General features: G+C 42.8%; 1 protein-coding gene across 1 annotated transcript in view; it reads left to right on the forward strand.

Annotated features, from left to right (window-relative positions):
• LOC124798888 (irregular chiasm C-roughest protein) overlaps positions 1-19487 on the forward strand; it is a 397241-nt gene that overhangs the window by 109206 nt on the left and 268548 nt on the right. Inside the window, exon 4 of the mRNA XM_047262420.1 lies at positions 10010-10146. Coding sequence (XP_047118376.1) covers positions 10010-10146 — 137 coding nt within the window. The remainder of the gene's footprint in view (positions 1-10009; positions 10147-19487) is intronic.

A 19487-nucleotide genomic window follows, 5' to 3' on the forward strand; every position in this document is an offset into this window, starting at 1 on the left:
GTGTGTAAGCTTAGGGACTGTTGACCGTAGCAGTTAAGTCCCATAAGATTTCACACACATTTGAACATTTTTGATTCGATTTGGAAGACAGTTATATACGCCAAGTGACCCCCAACAGGCTTCTGGCGAGAGCGAAACGACTCTACGGTGAAATGCAACGGTGTCTCCGGCCTAACGTGATGAAATCGAAAGATCCTAACACTACGTGGTGAGTGGTTTGTAGAACGGTACAACAGCTCTTACTTGGCTCTGACGCACAAGCCGTATGATACGTGGCTGTCAACAGTATCACACACGAACGCCTTTGAAGATTCACCTGGCACATTTAACCACTGGCCTGGCATGCCAAGAAGCCAATTCGGGTGAACACCGTCTCATTCGTAGTGTCGCGGGTCAGGTGTGCTACGTTTTGCGTCAGACTTTAGCGTATATGCTACGTGCGACGCCACTCCATATCGGCACACACAAGATTCTTCTATCGGATAAAACGTTCTACACCAGGGCTCGGACGAAAGCGGTGTTGTGGATCTGCGGTCAGGCCGTACAATATCTCTACCGTGACGACCACAAACACGTTCTTGATTTTTGGTGTTATCTCCAAGAGTGGCACGAAGCTATTATTCGGCATCCAAAATACGGCTGACATATTTTAAAGTTACCTATGGAGCGTCTTGCACTATCCACCGAGTATCTGGGAAGTCCCCGGCGAGAGAGGTTGATGTGACTGATCATACACGTGGGCTATTCCGAAAGTAAGGTCCGATCGGTCGCCAAGTGGAAACCACTGTAAATCCGATGAACTTTTGCACAGATGTATCGAGCTGTGTCTCTAGTATTGCCATCGATCGCGTCGAGTCGCTCTCTCAGTTCTGAGTGCGCAGTGAGCACGTAAAGGTGCATAGGAAATAGCGACTCTCGCCAAGTGTGAGGGTCTGGCGAGAGATTCCACATGACGTCATGCAGCCCACGTAACACAACTGCCACGCGGTTTCTTCTTCAAGACAGTACTCTGGCGCACTCTGCTGGTGCAATGAAGATTCTTTTGCAGCGTTTTCGATGGGAAGTGTTTGATCACCCACAATACAGCTCGTAACTGGCTGCCCCTTACTTTCATCTCCGCTCATATCAACCTCTTGCTTTGAAGACAATATTTTGGTACGGTCAACGAGCTGCAGACCGTACTAGAGTATTGGCGGTAGGGACAGGCGGCTGTCTTCTTTGACGAGAGCAATGGAAAGCTGGCACAACGGTATGACTAATGTCTAAGAGCACAGTTTCAACAGTTACAGTGCTAAAGCACATTCGTATCTCGAGAATGATCGGATGATCTGACTTCAGAGTCCCGTAGCTAAGCTGACATCTGCAGCAGTCACTCTAGGAGAAAACGCGGATGACCTGAATGTGGATGGTTGGAAGTACAGTTCAGCTCTCCTCGTTCCGGTGAGGTGTTGCTACGCAAGGCGACTATGTAGAGAAGTAGCTGGAACGTGTAACTAACTGTTGCAAATGAAACACTTCTGATTTTCACAGTGGCTTCCATTACGCTACCGATCGGAACTTACTTCCCGAATAATCTTCATACTTTAACGAACGAACGAGGCACAACATGGGCTGAAACGAGAAGACTCGCCGGGTGACCCGGCGTCACTACAATGGTGCATCACTTCCGCCGTGTCTCATGCTGTTTTGTTTTTTTTTCTCCTCAGTATCTATTACACACTAAAAGCGTCATTTAGTTCTCCCCATCCGACATGGCGCGTCGTGCCGTAGGTCTTCCCCTTTGGTTCTTCATGTATATATAAAAATAATTACAAATAAAATAAAGTAATTGTTACTCTATGGCTGTAAACTACTACACTTGGTCTGTTGCCAGATACTACATACTTTAAAATGGACAAAAAGATGTAAGTAGAAATACCTGGTTTCAATTAGTGGTCCGAAGAAGAAAAAAGGCATAGTCCCGAGTTCGAGTCTCGGTTCGGTTTCAACTATTACATTGCTAAATCCGGTTTGTACCGGGAGGAGGATGATCGGATGATCAGAATTAACTAACTTGGTTTTGGCATCAGTCACTCTAGGGGAGAACACGGAAGGCCTAAATATGAATGGTTGGAAGTACAGTTCAGTTCTCCTGCTTCCGGCGATACGTTGCTCCGTAGATTGCCATTTGCAGTGAGACACTCTATATTCACATATTTATCGGACAGCTGTTTCAGATGACTTGCCCATGTATTTTTTTTTTTTTTTGACCATTTCAAGGTAAACGATAGGAGAAAGTAAAACGTCCCCTTATAATAATTGTGAATTACTGTGCTGATAAACTACGTTATCTGGTTTTCAAACAGGTGAGCAAAACTCAACGTGCGCACACATTTCTCTCTTTACTTATTCTGATCATCAATAAACTGACACACAATATTTTTAGCGCAACGCAGTCTGACTTTCAATAATCCCTACACCAAAATGGCCCTGACTAACAATTACCTTTCATGAATCACTTACCTCACAAAAATCTTCGTTACTCGAAGTACTGCAATACAGCGAGCGCCAATACCGCCAGCTAAATAAAAGATTCTAACTACTGAAGGCACTAAATATACTTAAGGCACTAAATACTGATGGGCATAGTTAGCAAATGAAAGATTTTTATAGAGGACAAACAATGTATTTACCTTAATATTGCTCAAAAGTCGTCATATATATATATATTGTGACATCCAATTAAACAAATTTCCTTTCACTGACTGAAACACGTGCAGATCGTGCTCACATAGTAATCTCTCAAATCTCTGCCATCTCTCTCCCCACATCCAGCACTGCTGGCGGCTCGCTTCCAACTGCACAACGCTACGAGCTGTTCACATCCAACTGCCTAACACTACACAAGCAAATATTCCAACAATGAGTCCAACCAGCCACAGACTGCACACAGTACAGTCAGTGATTTTCATACAGAGCGCTACGTGGCTTTACCAACATAGAAACCTAAACAGCCTACTTACAGAAGCGCCTACAGAATGGAAGAAGAAACAGACCATATTGATACCGGCACTGACTTCATCCACTTTGGTGCTTGACCACAGGTTTCCACTCTCAGCTTTTATTGCTGTATCATATCTGGCATGACACTGTTGATACATAAATCATCGACAATGAAAATTAACTCGTAATATGAGTCAGGCTCAATTTACGGCGATTGAAACATTGGCGAGTTGTTTTGGACTTAAAAAGTCGTTTTGTAAGCTTCAACCATTTTGTATCATTATCGATTTCCAGTAAACTATCAAATGCAAGGAAATGAAAGAATGATTTTCCAGTATATTTGCGAAGAACTCTCTCTACCTGTTTTGTAAGCTTCAACCATTTTGTATCATTATCGATTTCCAGTAAACTATCTAATACAAGGAAATGAAAGAATGATTTTCCAGTATATTTGGGAAGAACTCTCTCTACCTGGCTTTTTGAAATATCTGCACATCGGTTTTACATTGCATTTACGTTAATACGCAGCATAAATAAACATTTCAAAAACGAAGATACTTCCGTTGATACCAATGTTACCTCTGTACTCTGTATGTTTGTAATATTTAATGAGTGATAGACATGCCTTAAGTGGTCATTATATTCCATTGGATGCTATCCCATCTCATGGTCCCTCAATGGATAAATGTTCCATTGGTCTACTTTTCTTATTTGGAAAAATAGTACCATAAAACTTTTACAACTAAAACCTTTTAATAAGTGTTTGGTACTGGCGTTCACACATGGTATGAAGTTACTAAGTGACGTCAAGTTCCAGTAACGTCGGTTACAGGCTACAACCTTGAATCACTCCATTATCAACTACTTCTTCATTTTCATATCCTTAGATACTTACAACTGTGATTTGGTTTCTATAGAAGTTGTGAATAATTTTTGGGACACTACATTTTATTTGGGGTGCTGCTTTTATAATTTTAGTGACTGTGTTGGAGATACCATTATCAACAGCTTCTTCTAAATCTAAATGTTCCATATACGTGGGTTTGTCAGTCTTCAGCCCAACTCTCAACGTAAGTCCCAGGGTCATTGTTGTTTTGAGTGTTCCTACTTTTATACGGAGCCAAATCTGACCTTACCAGTGGATAGCTTATAAAAATTCACGTCCTTTCCAACAGCAACTTACGCTTATAATTTCGTAACGTCAGCTTTCAGCGTCTGGCTTCTCTGGACTTGGAACTACCACATTCTTCTTTGAGGCTCAGGATATTTCGCTACTGCCGTGGTACGATCTCCCATGGACTTCAATAATTCTGAAAGGATGCAGCCCTCCGCCCACAATCCATCCAATATGTGTACCTGTGCATGTGAATTTGTCTGTGTTACTCTATAAAACAACTACTCATTTTTTTGCCTATCTTAACTGACAGATTCTAGTTATGAGCAAAACCGAAACAAATTACGTTTTACACTGTGAGAAATAGTAGATATTCAAGACTAACAACTATATAAAGTTGTGACAGTGAACGTGAGTCCAAAAAATGTATGACAATTACAATGTTGGTTGCATTTAAAACTGACCTGTCGAAATATCTGTCCTGTAGTGTATCCATAACTCGATACCTAAAAGAAATTGGTAGAATACTAACAGAATGTACCCCGCGTAGATTATACATAAATTCCTGTAAGGAAAACGTTTCGAATTACCGCCTATAAATAGGGCTAAATTCAGCTTCTAAATCCTCACTTCGAGTGACTGAGCCGCTTCCAGCACTGTAGAACTGAGGTCGGAAGACAGATTTTCCCCGTGAGGCAGTGAACGCTGCACTGTAAGTCCTTTTCTGGTTTTCGGAGAATTACCCTCAAATAGTCTGCAAAGACTGTCGTCAGCTATGTTTAATTAAGAACAACAAGAAACATTCATTTCCCTTAATCCTCCAGGTATTGTATCGCAAGCATCCAGAAGCAGTATCGCGAACCCCAGACAACATTTTCATCAGTAATGCACGGTGGTAAGCATAGACTGGATCTGCGCTTCAGTTGCGGTTTTGACACACTTCTATTACCCAGGAAAGCTAGAGAAGGCTTGTTGTACTTGAAAGGATGAACGATGTCTAACAGGAATCATTTGCTACCACCTCTTCTCGTTCCTAGTAAAAAAAAAAAAGTGGCAGCCAACAACTTATTTTTAATTAATGCCAGAACGTGTTTCAGGGTTTCACCCATCTTCAGCAGCGGTGCTACAGTACACAGCTATCGTCTGTTGGAATGTATCGACTTAGTTCCGAATTTTATATATGCCATGGGCAAAATAAAAATTGGTTTACCTATCACGTTTTACGAGTGACATAATAGCGTTTAAGTTTCAGTTAAGGGGAACATCCCTTCGTTCAGTATCCAGTAGCTCGATATTCTAGTAGCACGCTCATATCATATGCTTCATGATACTGGTGTACAACTGGAACACATTTGCGTTAAGGTCGACTCACGGGTTTGTTTATTTCGGAAACTACTAGGGAAGACAGTTAAACTTTTCCTATAAGTTCGGAAATCACGTCTGAAGTCAGCTGCAATTTCATACAACTACATGTGTGAATACACAACAAGGGTTCAATGCTGAAATTTGTCTCAGATACGTACTTATGAGACTGTCGCTTTGAAGCTAGCTGTATATAGCCGAAAGACGTTGGTTCAAATGGCTCTGAGCACTATGGGACTTAACATCTATGGTCATCAGTCCCCTCGAACTTAGAACTACTTAAACCTATCTAACCTAAGGACAGCACACAACACCAAGTCATCACGAGGCAGAGAAAATCCCTGACCCCGCCGGGAATCAAACCCGGGAATCCGGGCGTGGGAGGCCGGACGACGCTACAGGCTATGGAGAAAGTATGTATGTCATACACATTTTCCCACATTCGTACAGTAAAATTCTAATTGTGCCTTAGTTTCGCAAATAGACTGGTAAACCCACTTACTGGGAATTTATTTCGTTTTACATGTCGTACTTTTCATATAAATATTTAAATCCCTATAGTCAGTTCATCATATGTAAACCACATTATCAATAGTGGAGCATCTTGTTTATTAAACAAATAATGTACTTATGACCTAGAAACGTTAGCTGACATTCTGAAGTATCTGATAACACCGTATTTACACATAACTGGTTTGTGTAAGTGGTCAAAACTGTAGCCACAATATGAATAATTGAGTGGATGAGTAATCTTGTTTTCCTAACTTCCGTCACCCTTATTTCGACAGACAACTCGCTGTTTTTCGTGAAACCTACACTACTCCGCAAAAAATGTATCATTGACACAGTTTCAGTGTTGACAAATGATACGTTGCGTTCAGTTTGTGCGACACTTTTCGACTGCCTCCTCTATTTCTCGTCTTATTGAATGCTGAAACGAGTTATACAGAAGAAAGCCTGAAATTGCCTTTGAACAGGCCAGGAGCGACATTGGAGGAGACTCTGCTAAGGACGCAATTTTCCTAACGAGAGAGTAGACCCCCTTCGAAATGGGTCAGCCGTCTGTGAGGCGTTGCGCGTCATCGCTTCGACTGCTGACGCCGGGCACTGAATGGCTTGTTAACCGAAGCGTCTAAATCGCAGTCCTTACAAATAAGCAAACCACCAGATGGTCTGCGGCCACGAAAGTAGAAGGCGACCCAGAGTAAAGGGGAAGCAATTTCAAGGCATCGACAACTAGAGCGGATACAATCTTTTTTAAGGAGGGGTAGCTCACTCCATATCCTATTGTGTTTTGTGTTTAGTGCAAGAAGGTCGGTTGATATAACTAGAGACATTCATGGAAACGTCCCTTCTTAAGGCCACAAATTCGAGGAAAATAAAAATAAATTAAGGCAGCTCCACCTTTCCTTCTCTCCTCCTGCCAAGACTTTCTCTTGGTCCTTTTTAACTTGGTGGACCCATAGCAGAATCTTTCATTTTCCTATATAGATTACAATGTTTATCGCTAACTTTACTGTCGAGAGTCATTGAAAATGCTCATAAAATTGTAATCTTCGTTTTTTAATGATTGCTGCCAGTTTTGTTAATGTCTCTGTTGTTTCAATCGACTTCAATCTGTCTCTGTCCCTTTTCTCTGGACCATGAATATTCCTCGTAATTCTTTGTTTCTCCTCCAAGTGATTTTCCGTACCATTTTTTCGTAAAGTTTAATTCACGCGCAGATTCAGGTTTGATCTGCATGTCGTAATGTGTAACCCATGTACACTCCTGGAAATGGAAAAAAGAACACATTGACACCGGTGTGTCAGACCCACCATACTTGCTCCGGACACTGCGAGAGGGCTGTACAAGCAATGATCACACGCACGGCACAGCGGACAGACCAGGACCCGCGGTGTTGGCCGTCGAATGGCGCTAGCTGCGCAGCATTTGTGCACCGCCGCCGTCAGTGTCAGCCAGTTTGCCGTGGCATACGGAGCTCCATCGCAGTCTTTAACACTGGTAGCATGCCGCGACAGCGTGGACGTGAACCGTATGTGCAGTTGACGGACTTTGAGCGAGGGCGTATAGTGGGCATGCGGGAGGCCGGGTGGACGTACTGCCGAATTGCTCAACACGTGGGGCGTGAGGTCTCCACAGTACATCGATGTTGTCGCCAGTGGTCGGCGGAAGGTGCACGTGCCCGTCGACCTGGGACCGGACCGCAGCGACGCACGGATGCACGCCAAGACCGTAGGATCCTACGCAGTGCCGTAGGGGACCGCACCGCCACTTCCCAGCAAATTAGGGACACTGTTGCTCCTGGGGTATCGGCGAGGACCATTCGCAACCGTCTCCATGAAGCTGGGCTACGGTCCCGCACACCGTTAGGCCGTCTTCCGCTCACGCCCCAACATCGTGCAGCCCGCCTCCAGTGGTGTCGCGACAGGCGTGAATGGAGGGACGAACGGAGATGTCTCGTCTTCAGCGATGAGAGTCGCTTCTGCTTTGGTGCCAATGATGGTCGTATGCGTGTTTGGCGCCGTGCAGGTGAGCGCCACAATCAGGACTGCATACGACCGAGGCACACAGGGCCAACACCCGGCATCATGGTGTGGGGAGCGATCTCCTACACTGGCCGTACAAAACTGGTGATCGTCGAGGGGACACTGAATAGTGCACGGTACATCCAAACCGTCATCGAACCCATCGTTCTACCATTTCTAGACCGGCAAGGGAACTTGCTGTTCCAACAGGACAATGCACGTCCGCGTGTATCCCGTGCCACCCAACGTGCTCTAGAAGGTGTAAGTCAACTACCCTGGCCAGCAAGATCTCCGGATCTGTCCCCCATTGAGCATGTTTGGGACTGGATGAAGCGTCGTCTCACGCGGTCTGCACGTCCAGCACGAACGCTGGTCCAACTGAGGCGCCAGGTGGAAATGGCATGGCACGCCGTTCCACAGGACTACATCCAGCATCTCTACGATCGTCTCCATGGGAGAATAGCAGCCTGCATTGTTGCGAAAGGTGGATATACACTGTACTAGTGCCGACATTGTGCATGCTCTGTTGCCTGTGTCTATGTGCCTGTGGTTCTGTCAGTGTGATCATATGATGTATCTGACCCCAGGAATGTGTCAGTAAAGTTTCCCCTTCCTGGGACAATGAATTCACGGTGTTCTTATTTCAATTTCCAGGAGTGTATATGTGGACATGCACTTCACATGTCACACACGAAATGTTTCTCCGTGAGTTGTTTCTAAGGATCGTTGTAGGACTATGAAATTAATTTTTGCGAAATATTTTGAGGTCATTGGTTATTTTGTTCATTTTCTTGGATTTATGTGGTTCAGTGCTATTATGCTAAATCGAATTATCTCCTCATGAACCACGTCAGTACTTAGTGTACAAAACGCTGATTGGAAAATTTCTATACAAAAGAGGCTTAACGTATTTATAATACTTGAGAGTAGCTGTGAGAGATTACGTATAAGTAACACATTACGGGAAAAGTTTCTTACTACAGCGAGGAATTTCCGTAAAGAAAAGGAATGAGTCGGAAGAACACCTTTCGACATTAATTCTGATTCTTGGGAGTTTATCACCCAATTTTATGAAATGTCGCTGGAACTTACTGAAAATCACCCCTCTTGAACGGTGCACGTTCTTCTGTCAAAGCTTGAAGAACAGTTATTCAAGTGCAGATTGCTTCCCTGTTTATTTGTCACTGAATGAACGTCAGGAATTCCAGCAATAAATCACATAAAGAAGTATGGGTACTGAGATGGCAGAGTTAAGCAGGGTTGGCTGAAACGGCTTGAAAAGCATGTAAGAACTTTGCATGGTAAGTTGTGCTTAAAAATAATTGCTAACAAAAAATTCCACACTCTGCGCCGCTTTCGAGTTAATTATCATTAACGTTAGCACAAATTCAACGGGCCGCCAGAGACAGTGCCACCAAACCTGACCTTCGTATGGTTTCCTACAACCGAACAATAGAGCAACCTGAAACGGTAGAAAGGATCGAACCCGAGCCAAAGTCAGAACATCTCGTGCGGTATGATCTATGTTGTGAGAACAACTGACTTTAATTGAATCGGTGGAGTTGCTTGAATCAGCGCACATCGATATGATTTGCTTACTTCCGTGCTAATTAACTCGAAAACAGCACACCCTATTATATTTTTTTCGTAATATTTCTCAACACATCCTATCCTGCAACGCCCTTACAACCTTTTCAGGCTGTTTCTGGCTGCCCTATATACAGTAATATTGTACAAAGTACGTTGAGATAATGTAGACAGGAGAAGTGTTCCTATAGGGGGCCTACAGAATTCCACTTACCACGGATACCGTTCCACTCTTAAGGCTAGGTTGGTAACTTTTTTTGAATGAATACACCTGATTTCCTTCCCAGTCCTTCCACGGACGTCGTCGACAGAAGATTAAACGCTTATCTTTCTCATGTCCCTAATTTACAACAGCGTGAAATAATTTTTCTGAGTAATTTCTTTTCAGTTTTATAACTAGCTCCTTTTGAGCGGTGATCCTCATTCTGTGCTGCAGGTATCCTTGAAGCTGGAGGTCTGCAACGGTTCGAGCAGCAGCCGGAATACACGGAGGTCAACGCACGCGAGGATGCCATCCTTGCCTGTAAAATCATCAACAAGAAGGGCACGTGCTCCTGGCAGAAGGACAATAAGGTATCCACAATAGCAAAGTATTGCTGCTACTTCACTGCTTACAGTTCATGTCTTCCTTTGATGTATTTGTGCTGCAGTATGAATAAATCACATTATGAAGACGCAGGGAAAGGCGTGGCAAGACGGGGAGGTGGGGTAAGACGGGGAAGGGCTATAATCTACAGTTAGGGTGCTGCCATCTGTGGATAGCTACGTCAGCATCATCAATACACAGGTCTCAGTGTTCGACATTGCTGAACCTTAGTTTCGCGGCGGTTTCTGTGAGCTTTGCAAGGTACGTTTAATTGTTATACTGATTTGGAATGTTTTACACCTTTCGAGGTCGTAAAACGTGTTTCGTGAACATTTGTCCAGACTGTATATATAGCACTGAATAGTATGTCTTATTAACAGCAAACTGCTGTGTCAGTAGTCAATGTTCACTAAATAGTGTTCATGTAAGCGTCACATAAGCTGACAGCATGGTAGGGGCCAAGACGGGGTGGGGCAACATGGGGAGCTTCCCCTTCTTGCCCCTACTATTTGTCCAACCATTACGTTCTTATCGTTCATGAGTTTACCTCACTGCGGGTTTTGAACACGTACATTATACGTTGAATACAATTGTAAATAGAATGGTATTCGTTATTCCAACGTTTCCTAATTAATTACAAAGAGTGCCTTAGGCTATATGGTGAATAAAAAAACACAAAACGTGCAAAGTCAGTATTCTTGGTATGCTTTAACGACTGACTATTGGAAATATGGTATTCACTATATAATATAGATTACCAGGAGTGATCTGACTCAATAGTACGTTCCACGTGCTTTATTTCAGATGGTTCGCAAGTATCGGCGACAAACGTCTAGGCAAGATTGGTCATTGGAGTCAATGGAAGGCGCTGTAAATGCTGTTATAGAAGGTCATATGGGTTCTTTCAGGGCTGCTCAACAGTTCAACGATTGAACGACATGTGGCAAAGAAACGTGCTAGTCCTGGCTATGCACTTGTGAAAAAGTTAGAGCCAGTCACTAGTGAATTTACCCCAGAACAAGAAGCAGAACTTAAGGACTACTTAACACAGATGGAAGCACAGTATTTTGGCCTAACACTTAAAGAACTTTGTGAACCTGCTTTTCAGCTAGCTGAACGAAACAACATCAAACGTCCGCTTATTACTGCAGCCAAATATGCTGGAAGAGATTGGTTAAATGGGTTTCTTGCACGAAATCCTACATTAACAATACGAAAACCAGAGGCCACGTTAATCTAACGAGATGGGGTTTAATAGAGTTGCTGTAGATCGGTTTTTCGATCTGTTAGAAAGTCAATTAGACACATTCAAGTTTACGGGAGACAGAATTTTCAATTGTGACGAGACTGGTTTAACAGTCATTCCAAAAGGTCACACAAAGGTGGTTGCTTTGAAAGGGTGCAGACAGGTGGGAGCAGTTACTTCAAACAGAAAGAGGCCAGACTGTGACAGCAGAAATCTGTGTTTCAGCGTCGGGGTGCTGCGTACCACCTATGTTAAATTATCCTCGAAAACGAATGCAACAAGCGTTTGAGACTGGCCTCCCCCTCGTGCCTGGCTAGAAGTCCAAAAAACTGGTTGGATGACGAAAGAACTATTTTTGACTTGGTTTAAGAAGTTTATTGCTTTTACTGGAGCGTCAAAGGAAAGACCAATATGTCTCATATTGGACGGCCACAAAACGCATACCAAGAATTTAGAACTGATAGATGTGGCCCCCCGAAAATAGGGTTGTCTTGCTGTGTTTGCCACCACACTGCTCGCAGCGTCTCCAACCTTTGGACGTGGCATTTCTGAAACCTGTTAGTAAGATCGTGGCTTCGCTCCCATCCTGGAAAAGTTTTTATGCTGCATCAGATCGCCAGTTTGTTCGGCAAAGCCCTCATTCATTCAGCTACAATGTCCACAGCAGTGAACGGGTTTCGGAAAGCAGGCATTTGGCCTGTAAACAGAAATGTGTTTCAAGAAAGTGATTACCTTCCCTGTTCAACTACAGACATTAATCGAGCTCACACATCTGGAGTTACAGAAACGGAAGACGAAATACCAGAGATGTCAAGACGTAAAACACCTGAAAAATTAACAACTGACGATCACGCCTCTGTTTCGTCTAACTTTCAGGTTACCAGCCCTGAAATGGTGTTATCTATTCCAAAGGTGGGTAAAAAAAAAAAAAAAAGAAAAAGAAACCATCTAAAAGGTGTGGAAAACCCATTGTTATAACCGAATCTCTTTATAGGAGTGAACTATCTGAAGAAATTAAACGAAAGGAGTCCCAAACGTGCTGCATGTAAACGAAAACTCTTCTCAAAGACCAGAATGACATTTTCAGTCTGCAGCGGAGTGTGCGCTGATATGAAACTTCCTGGCAGTTTTAATCTGCTAGGAAGTTTCTTCTTCCAAAAGGGCATAATGACAACGAAAAAGTGACGAACGTTACCGACGTCTTAACCACCCCTTCATGCTCAAGGGATAATAAACTGAGGTCGAATGACAACGAGGAAGAGAGTGAATAATGTTTATACTGCTATGACTTCTCTGGAGGAGGCTGGATATGGTGTATTAGCTGCGGACGTTGGGCCCGCGACACTTGTGCATGGATAGAAAGTGTTGACGACGAGGCTGTCCACACTTGTGTACTATGTGAAAGTAAGAGGCCTAAATAAAACGTAATACCTGATTCCAAAATTCGCAGAACCATGTTACGAAACCTTATCGTCACACGATTTCGTTATTTCAGTCCTTATTTAAGCTTGAGATGAATGCATGCTAGTTCCTCATCTTACCCCGCAAATGGGGCAAGACGGGAAATTCGTAGTTTATGTTTCAAATCGAGATATTTCTAACTAAATATAACGTGTTGTAAGTAGGCTGTTTAGGTTTTTATGTTGGTAACGCCATGTAGCGCTCTATATGAAAATCACTGACTGTGCTGTGTGCAATCTGTGGCTGGTTTGCATTGTTGGAATTTGCTATTGTAGTGTTGGGCAATTGGCTGTTAACAGTGCGTAGCGTTGCGCAGTTGGAGGTGAGCCGCCAGCAGTGGTGGATGTGGGGAGAGAGATGGCGGAGTTTTGAGAGCGGATGATCTGGACGTGTGCCCATCAGAGACAGTCAATTTGTAAGACTGGATGTCATGAACTGATATATATATATATATATATATATATATATATATATATATATATATATATATATATATATTATGACTTTTGAACACTATTAAGGTCAATACATCGTTTCTTCTCTGTCAAAATGTTTCATTTGCTAACCATGCCTATTAGTAGTTAGTGACGTCAGTAGTTAGAATCTTTTATTTAGCTGTCAGTATTGGCGCTCGCTGTATTGCAGTAGTTCGAGTAATGAAGATTTTTGTGAGGTAAGTGATTCATGAAAGGTATAGGTTATTGTTAGTCAGGGCCATTCTTTTGTAGGGATTATTAAAAGTCAGATTGCGTTGCGCTAAAAATATTGTGTGTCAGTCTAAGCACAGTCATTTATAATTTTTCTAAGGGGATGTTTCAAAGTTTGCAGGTTTCTTTGCATGCTATTGTAATTCAATGGTTAAGCAAACAAATGATATTCAAACCTACTTGAATTTGTTTGTTTTTGTCCCTTTTGTAAGGATTTAAAGTTAGCTTTCCCATCTTGCCCCGCCTTCCCCTATAAAGTCTGGTTCACAGGTTTGAGTAAGTGTTTATGAATATTGGCGCATTCAGTACATAAATAATTTCATAATATCGCTTACCTCATTACATTCAGATATAGTGGTATGTTAAGAGAAAGAAGATAAATCTCAAAACACTTCACTCTCGTCGCGTGGATTGGCCGTGCGGTTAGAGGCGCGGTGTCACTGACTGCGTGGCTCCTCCCGCCGGAGGTTCGAGTCCTCCCTCGGGCATGAGTATGTGGGTGTTCTTAACATAGGTTAGTTTAAGTTAGTTAAAGTAGTGTGTAAGACTAGGGGCCGACGACCTCTGCAGCTTGGTCGCTTAAGAACTCACACACATTTGAGCATTTTTGAACTTCACTCTCAGCATTACTACTCCAAACTACGTTCGTGTGTAGTGGATTTCACTAAAACAGAAAACCAAAGATTCTACCCGCAAGGATTGTCGTGATAACATCGAGAAAGTGATTGTGTTCTTATTACTTGCACCTCAGACTGAAAATCTAGTTTAACTGATGGTACCTGTAAACAAACTGTTGGCAGTAAAAGCTATTCATTTTCTCCAGCACTGAACCCATACGTCAACTGCTCTTTGTAAACTGTAAGAGGCACTCCGTTGTACGCAGTTCTTCACAATTAGTCACAACTAGTTCTTTACTTTTTTTTTCTTTTTATATCGTCAGTTGTCAGAGTGGCCTGATACGGTCCGCCTCGATTTTGTCTTATACGCCAAACCCTTTACCTGAGTGTAGTACTCATAGTACATAGTATGTACGAGAGAGGAATTGGCTTCCGGCCGCATAAATAATCTTGTGAAAGTATCGTTAATTTTATTCCACCTTACCTTCAATATGAACTGCTTCCCTCGTGCCTTTACCTTTACTAAAGGTAAACTGAACATCTTCTCACAGATCCTCCACTTCTTTCCCCATTCGTCTACATTATTCTTGTCACCGACTTGGAGAGTGCAATACCTACCACATTTATCTGCCCCTGGTGTCTTAGGGATTTCAGAATGGCGTTCTTCCGAAAGTCAAATGGTACGGTATGTCTCCAGTGACACAGATTCAACACATATGAGTAATCGTTCCGTTGCCACTTTCCACAGCGATTTTAAAAATCCATTCCTTCCACATTGTTAGTTTGTTACTTTTTCAGACATCTGTTAAACTGTGACTAGAGTATTGATCTCATATACGTTCCAAATCAATATCCATTTCATTTTCTATTAGATTAGAAGACATTTCCTTCTCTTCCGTGAAGCCATCAATGTACAATTTTCTTATATCCGCTCTGTCCACGGCGATTAATAGTAGGATTCCTTTTGCACTTGTGATGTTAATTGCATTGTTTTTAAGCTCATAGAAAATTGTTTTGACTCTCCTCAGTATTGAATGTGGCCGTCCGATGCTTCTTTTCTTCAATTTACTAACACATTTTCCTGTAACCATTACGCTGTAGCTTCTCTGTATTTGTTATATGTTTCGTTCCTCAGTTACTGTATAACCTTCTTTTAGTGAGTTGTTACGTGTTTCATTCTCTCGTCCACTCACCAAGGAATCGACTCGGTAGCCGCAGTGAATGTCCTCCACCTGTATTCCCTGACTGCGCTTGTTTATGCTCCTGTAAACAACTTCATTCACTGGTGTATATTTTACGTTAACAGATTGTCTTTGCAGGCCGCGGTGGCCGAGTGGTTCTAGGCGCTTCAGTCCGGAACCGAGCGACTGCTACGGTCGCAGGTTCGAATTCTGCCTATGGCATGGATGTGTGTGATGTCCTTCAGTTAGTTAGGTTCAAGTAGTTCATGTTCTAGGGGACTGATGACCTTAGAAGATAAGTCCCATAGTGCTCAGAGCCATTTGATACATGTTTTTGAGATCATCTTTGGGCACAGTTTACAGCCACCTGCTGATCCCGGAAGGTTGATAGCTCTCCTTTGCACTGAGCTCAATTACAGCAAGTTGCAGCTGTTTGAAATTATTCATTTTCAACGAAAACACGGCTGTGTAGCAGGCGTATAGATAATGTCTTATCTACAGGCGATTTTGGACGACGTACAGTAGTTGTCATTTTTACTTTAGCATCGGCCAAAGGCACAGTACTGTATCCGCACAGCTCGTTCATAATAGTGACAGAACCGTGTGATCAATGACTGCAAAGCTATCTGCTTAAGAAAAGTTGCTGCTGTTTTGTTTCCTAGTCATATATTCATTGAAGCCACTTCATAATTAGGTTCTTTGTGGGGTGAATGATAATATGCAATCATGGTAACTCGCTTAAAAGTTCTCCAACTTAACTCAGTATGTGAAATCATCCATTGTGTGCGTAAACGTTAGTGTGTTTCATAAATGAGCTGTTTCAGAACATTTCGAATTGTCACAGCTTAAGTTGGAAAAAATATGCAGCGCAGATCTTTACTCTTATCTGCTTCAACCTTTGAGAATAATATACGTTTAAGGATATAACTTTCTTCATTAAATGCTTAGAGATTTGTTATTATACTCTATGTCATTTTTACATGTGTCTATCGTATTCAGCATTAAATCGGTGTTGGCGACCTACCTTGTTTCTTCTACAGGTTTTACCGGTCTTTGTCTTGGAGCGAATTCGTGCCAAGGTACATACGAACAGCTTCCTAAGCCGGACGTCATATGCATCTGAAATGTACTTAGGCTCCAAAACGTGGGAAAATAATGGTTCCCTCATTAAGCAGTGGATATCATAGATTTCTTGGTTTACCAGAGCTATTGTCAATTAAACTTCTGATCGGATAATAAAAAGGGATTTTTTTGTAGAATCTGTATTTACATGTCGAAATTACTTCTCCACATAGTCGCCACCCAGTTAAAATGATTTGTCCTACCGTAATGCCAGCTCCTTTAACCACTCATCAGATAATGGTGCCGTCTGCTACACAGCCAGTTGTTGACAGCATCCTTGAATTCACCGTCGGTCGTGAGGGGCTGAGTAGACAGCCTGCTGGGGAAGAAGTCACCTAGCATCAACTCTCTGCTCCAAGAAGGATACTCAAAAGCCGTCCACCCAAACGGTTTTAGTTCTTCCTTCGATAGTCAGTACAGGATGACGCGTTGTCGTGAATAAGATTCATTCCATCACTAAGCATCCCACCCTGTTTTGTTTTAACCTTCGCAGTTTCAGAAGAGTTTCACACCACTTCATGTCTCACGACAAAAAAATACAGCAGGAAACGCAGGATGCTCCTCATGGCGGTCCCTAGCGATCGCTCCTTCATGTGGCGCTAAAATCACTCTCTAGAGCAGGAACATCATATGTTCCTGTGTACACTATCCTCGAGGTACAGCACCGTATCAAAAGTATAGAATTCTTCACAGTCTGGTACAGAATTTAGTTTAGAGAAACACTATACTTCACCATAATCCTTCGAGAAACTGTTTTTTCAGTTGCCAGAACGCTTCAAAAAATTATTTTTTCAACTCACCTTCCCTACTATAGGTTTTCGGTGACCGACGCACACCATAAAACTTCTCAGTATTACAAATAAATATTAATATGGTCTTAGAAGCTTTCTATATAAAATGCTGATCCTGTAAACAGCCGCCCATTTGTCTTTTGTACTCACTATTTAAGCGCATTTAAAGAGAGCTGTAACTATACGTAAACTTTCTATCGTGATGGAACGCGGGAACTCAGTCTTATGATAAACTGAGATAATTTGATACTGACGCCGAAAACAATCGTCAGTTTATTTATTTCTTTTGTATAATGAACGATTTACGGGCTCTTACCGCTGCCATCCTCAGATGCACAGGGGATCACATCTTGACTTCATCGCAGCCCAGCAGTAGGGCATACTGTAAAATCTATGTCCACAGCAGCACTAGGGAACTTAACATCCTCTAAAATACCGGTGCTTATACATGTCATCGGTATATCAACTAAACACGTTGCTGATGCTAGCTGTACTGAAATTTCCCGATACTGTCAAATGAAGTGAAGCAACAGCCTAAGCGAAGTTATGGGCTTTGTCCACCGATTTTAATTGTTGTGAATCCTAAAACGAAAAAATGAATTACTAACTTTCCTTACCTTTGTCGATTAAAAGTTTTTGAAATAATAGTTAAAGCATTTGGTGCATATCTCGTGAGCATATTTTGTCATTTATCAACAAACATATACTATCAACTAAGATAGCATTAGTGCTCAATTCCAGATACCACTTGGTGCTGAAGAATGTTGTTTGTCGAGCAGATGTTCACTGAAACAGAAGATTCGATCTACACTATGTGATCAAAAGTATCCGGAGACCTGGCGGCAAATGACTTACAAGTAATGCTGGAATTCAATATGGTGTTGGCCCACCCTTAGCCTTGATGACAGCTTCGACTCTCGCAGGCATACGTTTAATCAGGTGCTGGAAGGTTTCTTGCGGAATGACAGCCCATACGTCACGAAGTGCTGCACTGAGGAGAGGTATCGATGTCGGACGGTGAGGCCTGGTACGAAGTCGGCGTTCCAAAATATTCCAAAGGTGTTCTATAAGATCCAGGTCAGGACTCTGTGCAGGCCAGTTCATTATAGGGATGTTGTTGTGTAACCAATCCAAAACGGGCCGTATATTATGAACAGGTGTTCGATCGTTTCGAAAGACGCATGCCGGCCGCTGTGGCCGAGTGGTTCTAGGTGCTTCAGTCCGGAACTGGTCGACTGCTAGGGTCGCAGGTTCGTATCCTGCCTCTGCCATTATTTTCTAGCGGACTGATGACCTCAGGTGTTAAGTCCCAAAGTGCTCAGAGCCATTTGAACCATTCGAAAGATGCAATCGCCTTCCCCGAATCTCTCTTCAACAGTGGGAAGCAAGATGGTGCTTAACCCATCAATGTAGGCCTGTGCTGTGATAGTGCCACGCAGAACAACAAGGGGTGTAAGGCCCCTCCATGAAAAACACGACCACACCATAACAAAATTGTCTCGGAATTTTACTGTTGGCGCTATACACACTGGCAGACGACATTCATCGGCCATTCGCCATACCTAGACCCTGCCATCAGATCGCCACATTATGTACCGTGATTCATCATTCCACACAACGTTTTTTCCACTGTTCAATCGTCCAATGCTTACGCTCCTTACATCAAGCGAGGTGTTGTTTGGCTTTTACAGGGGTGATCTGTGGCTTCTGAGCAGTCGCTCGACCATGAAATGCAAGTTTTCTCACCTCCCGCCTAACTGTCACACTACTCGAAGTGGATCCTAATGCAGTGTGGAATTCCTATGTGATGGTCAGGATAAATGTCTGCTTATTACACATTACGACTCTCTTCAACTGTCGGCGGTCTCTGTCACTGAACAGACGACGTCGGCCCATACGCTTTTTCGCTGTACGTGTCCCTTCACGTCTCCACTTCACTATCACATCAGAAACAGTGGACCTAGGGGAAATCTCGCGCGCAGATATATGACGCAAGTAACACACTATAACCTGACCACGTTCGAAGTCCGTGAGTTCCACAGAGCGCCCCATTCTGCTCTCTCACGATGTCTATTGACCACTGAGATCGCTGAGATGGAGTAGCTTGCAGTAGGTGGCAATACAATGAACCTAATATGAGAAATATATGTTCATGGAGGTGTCCGGATACTTTTGATCACATAGTGTATACCCCGTCCCACAG

Source organism: Schistocerca piceifrons, chromosome 5, assembly GCF_021461385.2.
Source record: "Schistocerca piceifrons isolate TAMUIC-IGC-003096 chromosome 5, iqSchPice1.1, whole genome shotgun sequence".
Classification (NCBI taxonomy): domain Eukaryota; kingdom Metazoa; phylum Arthropoda; class Insecta; order Orthoptera; family Acrididae; genus Schistocerca; species Schistocerca piceifrons.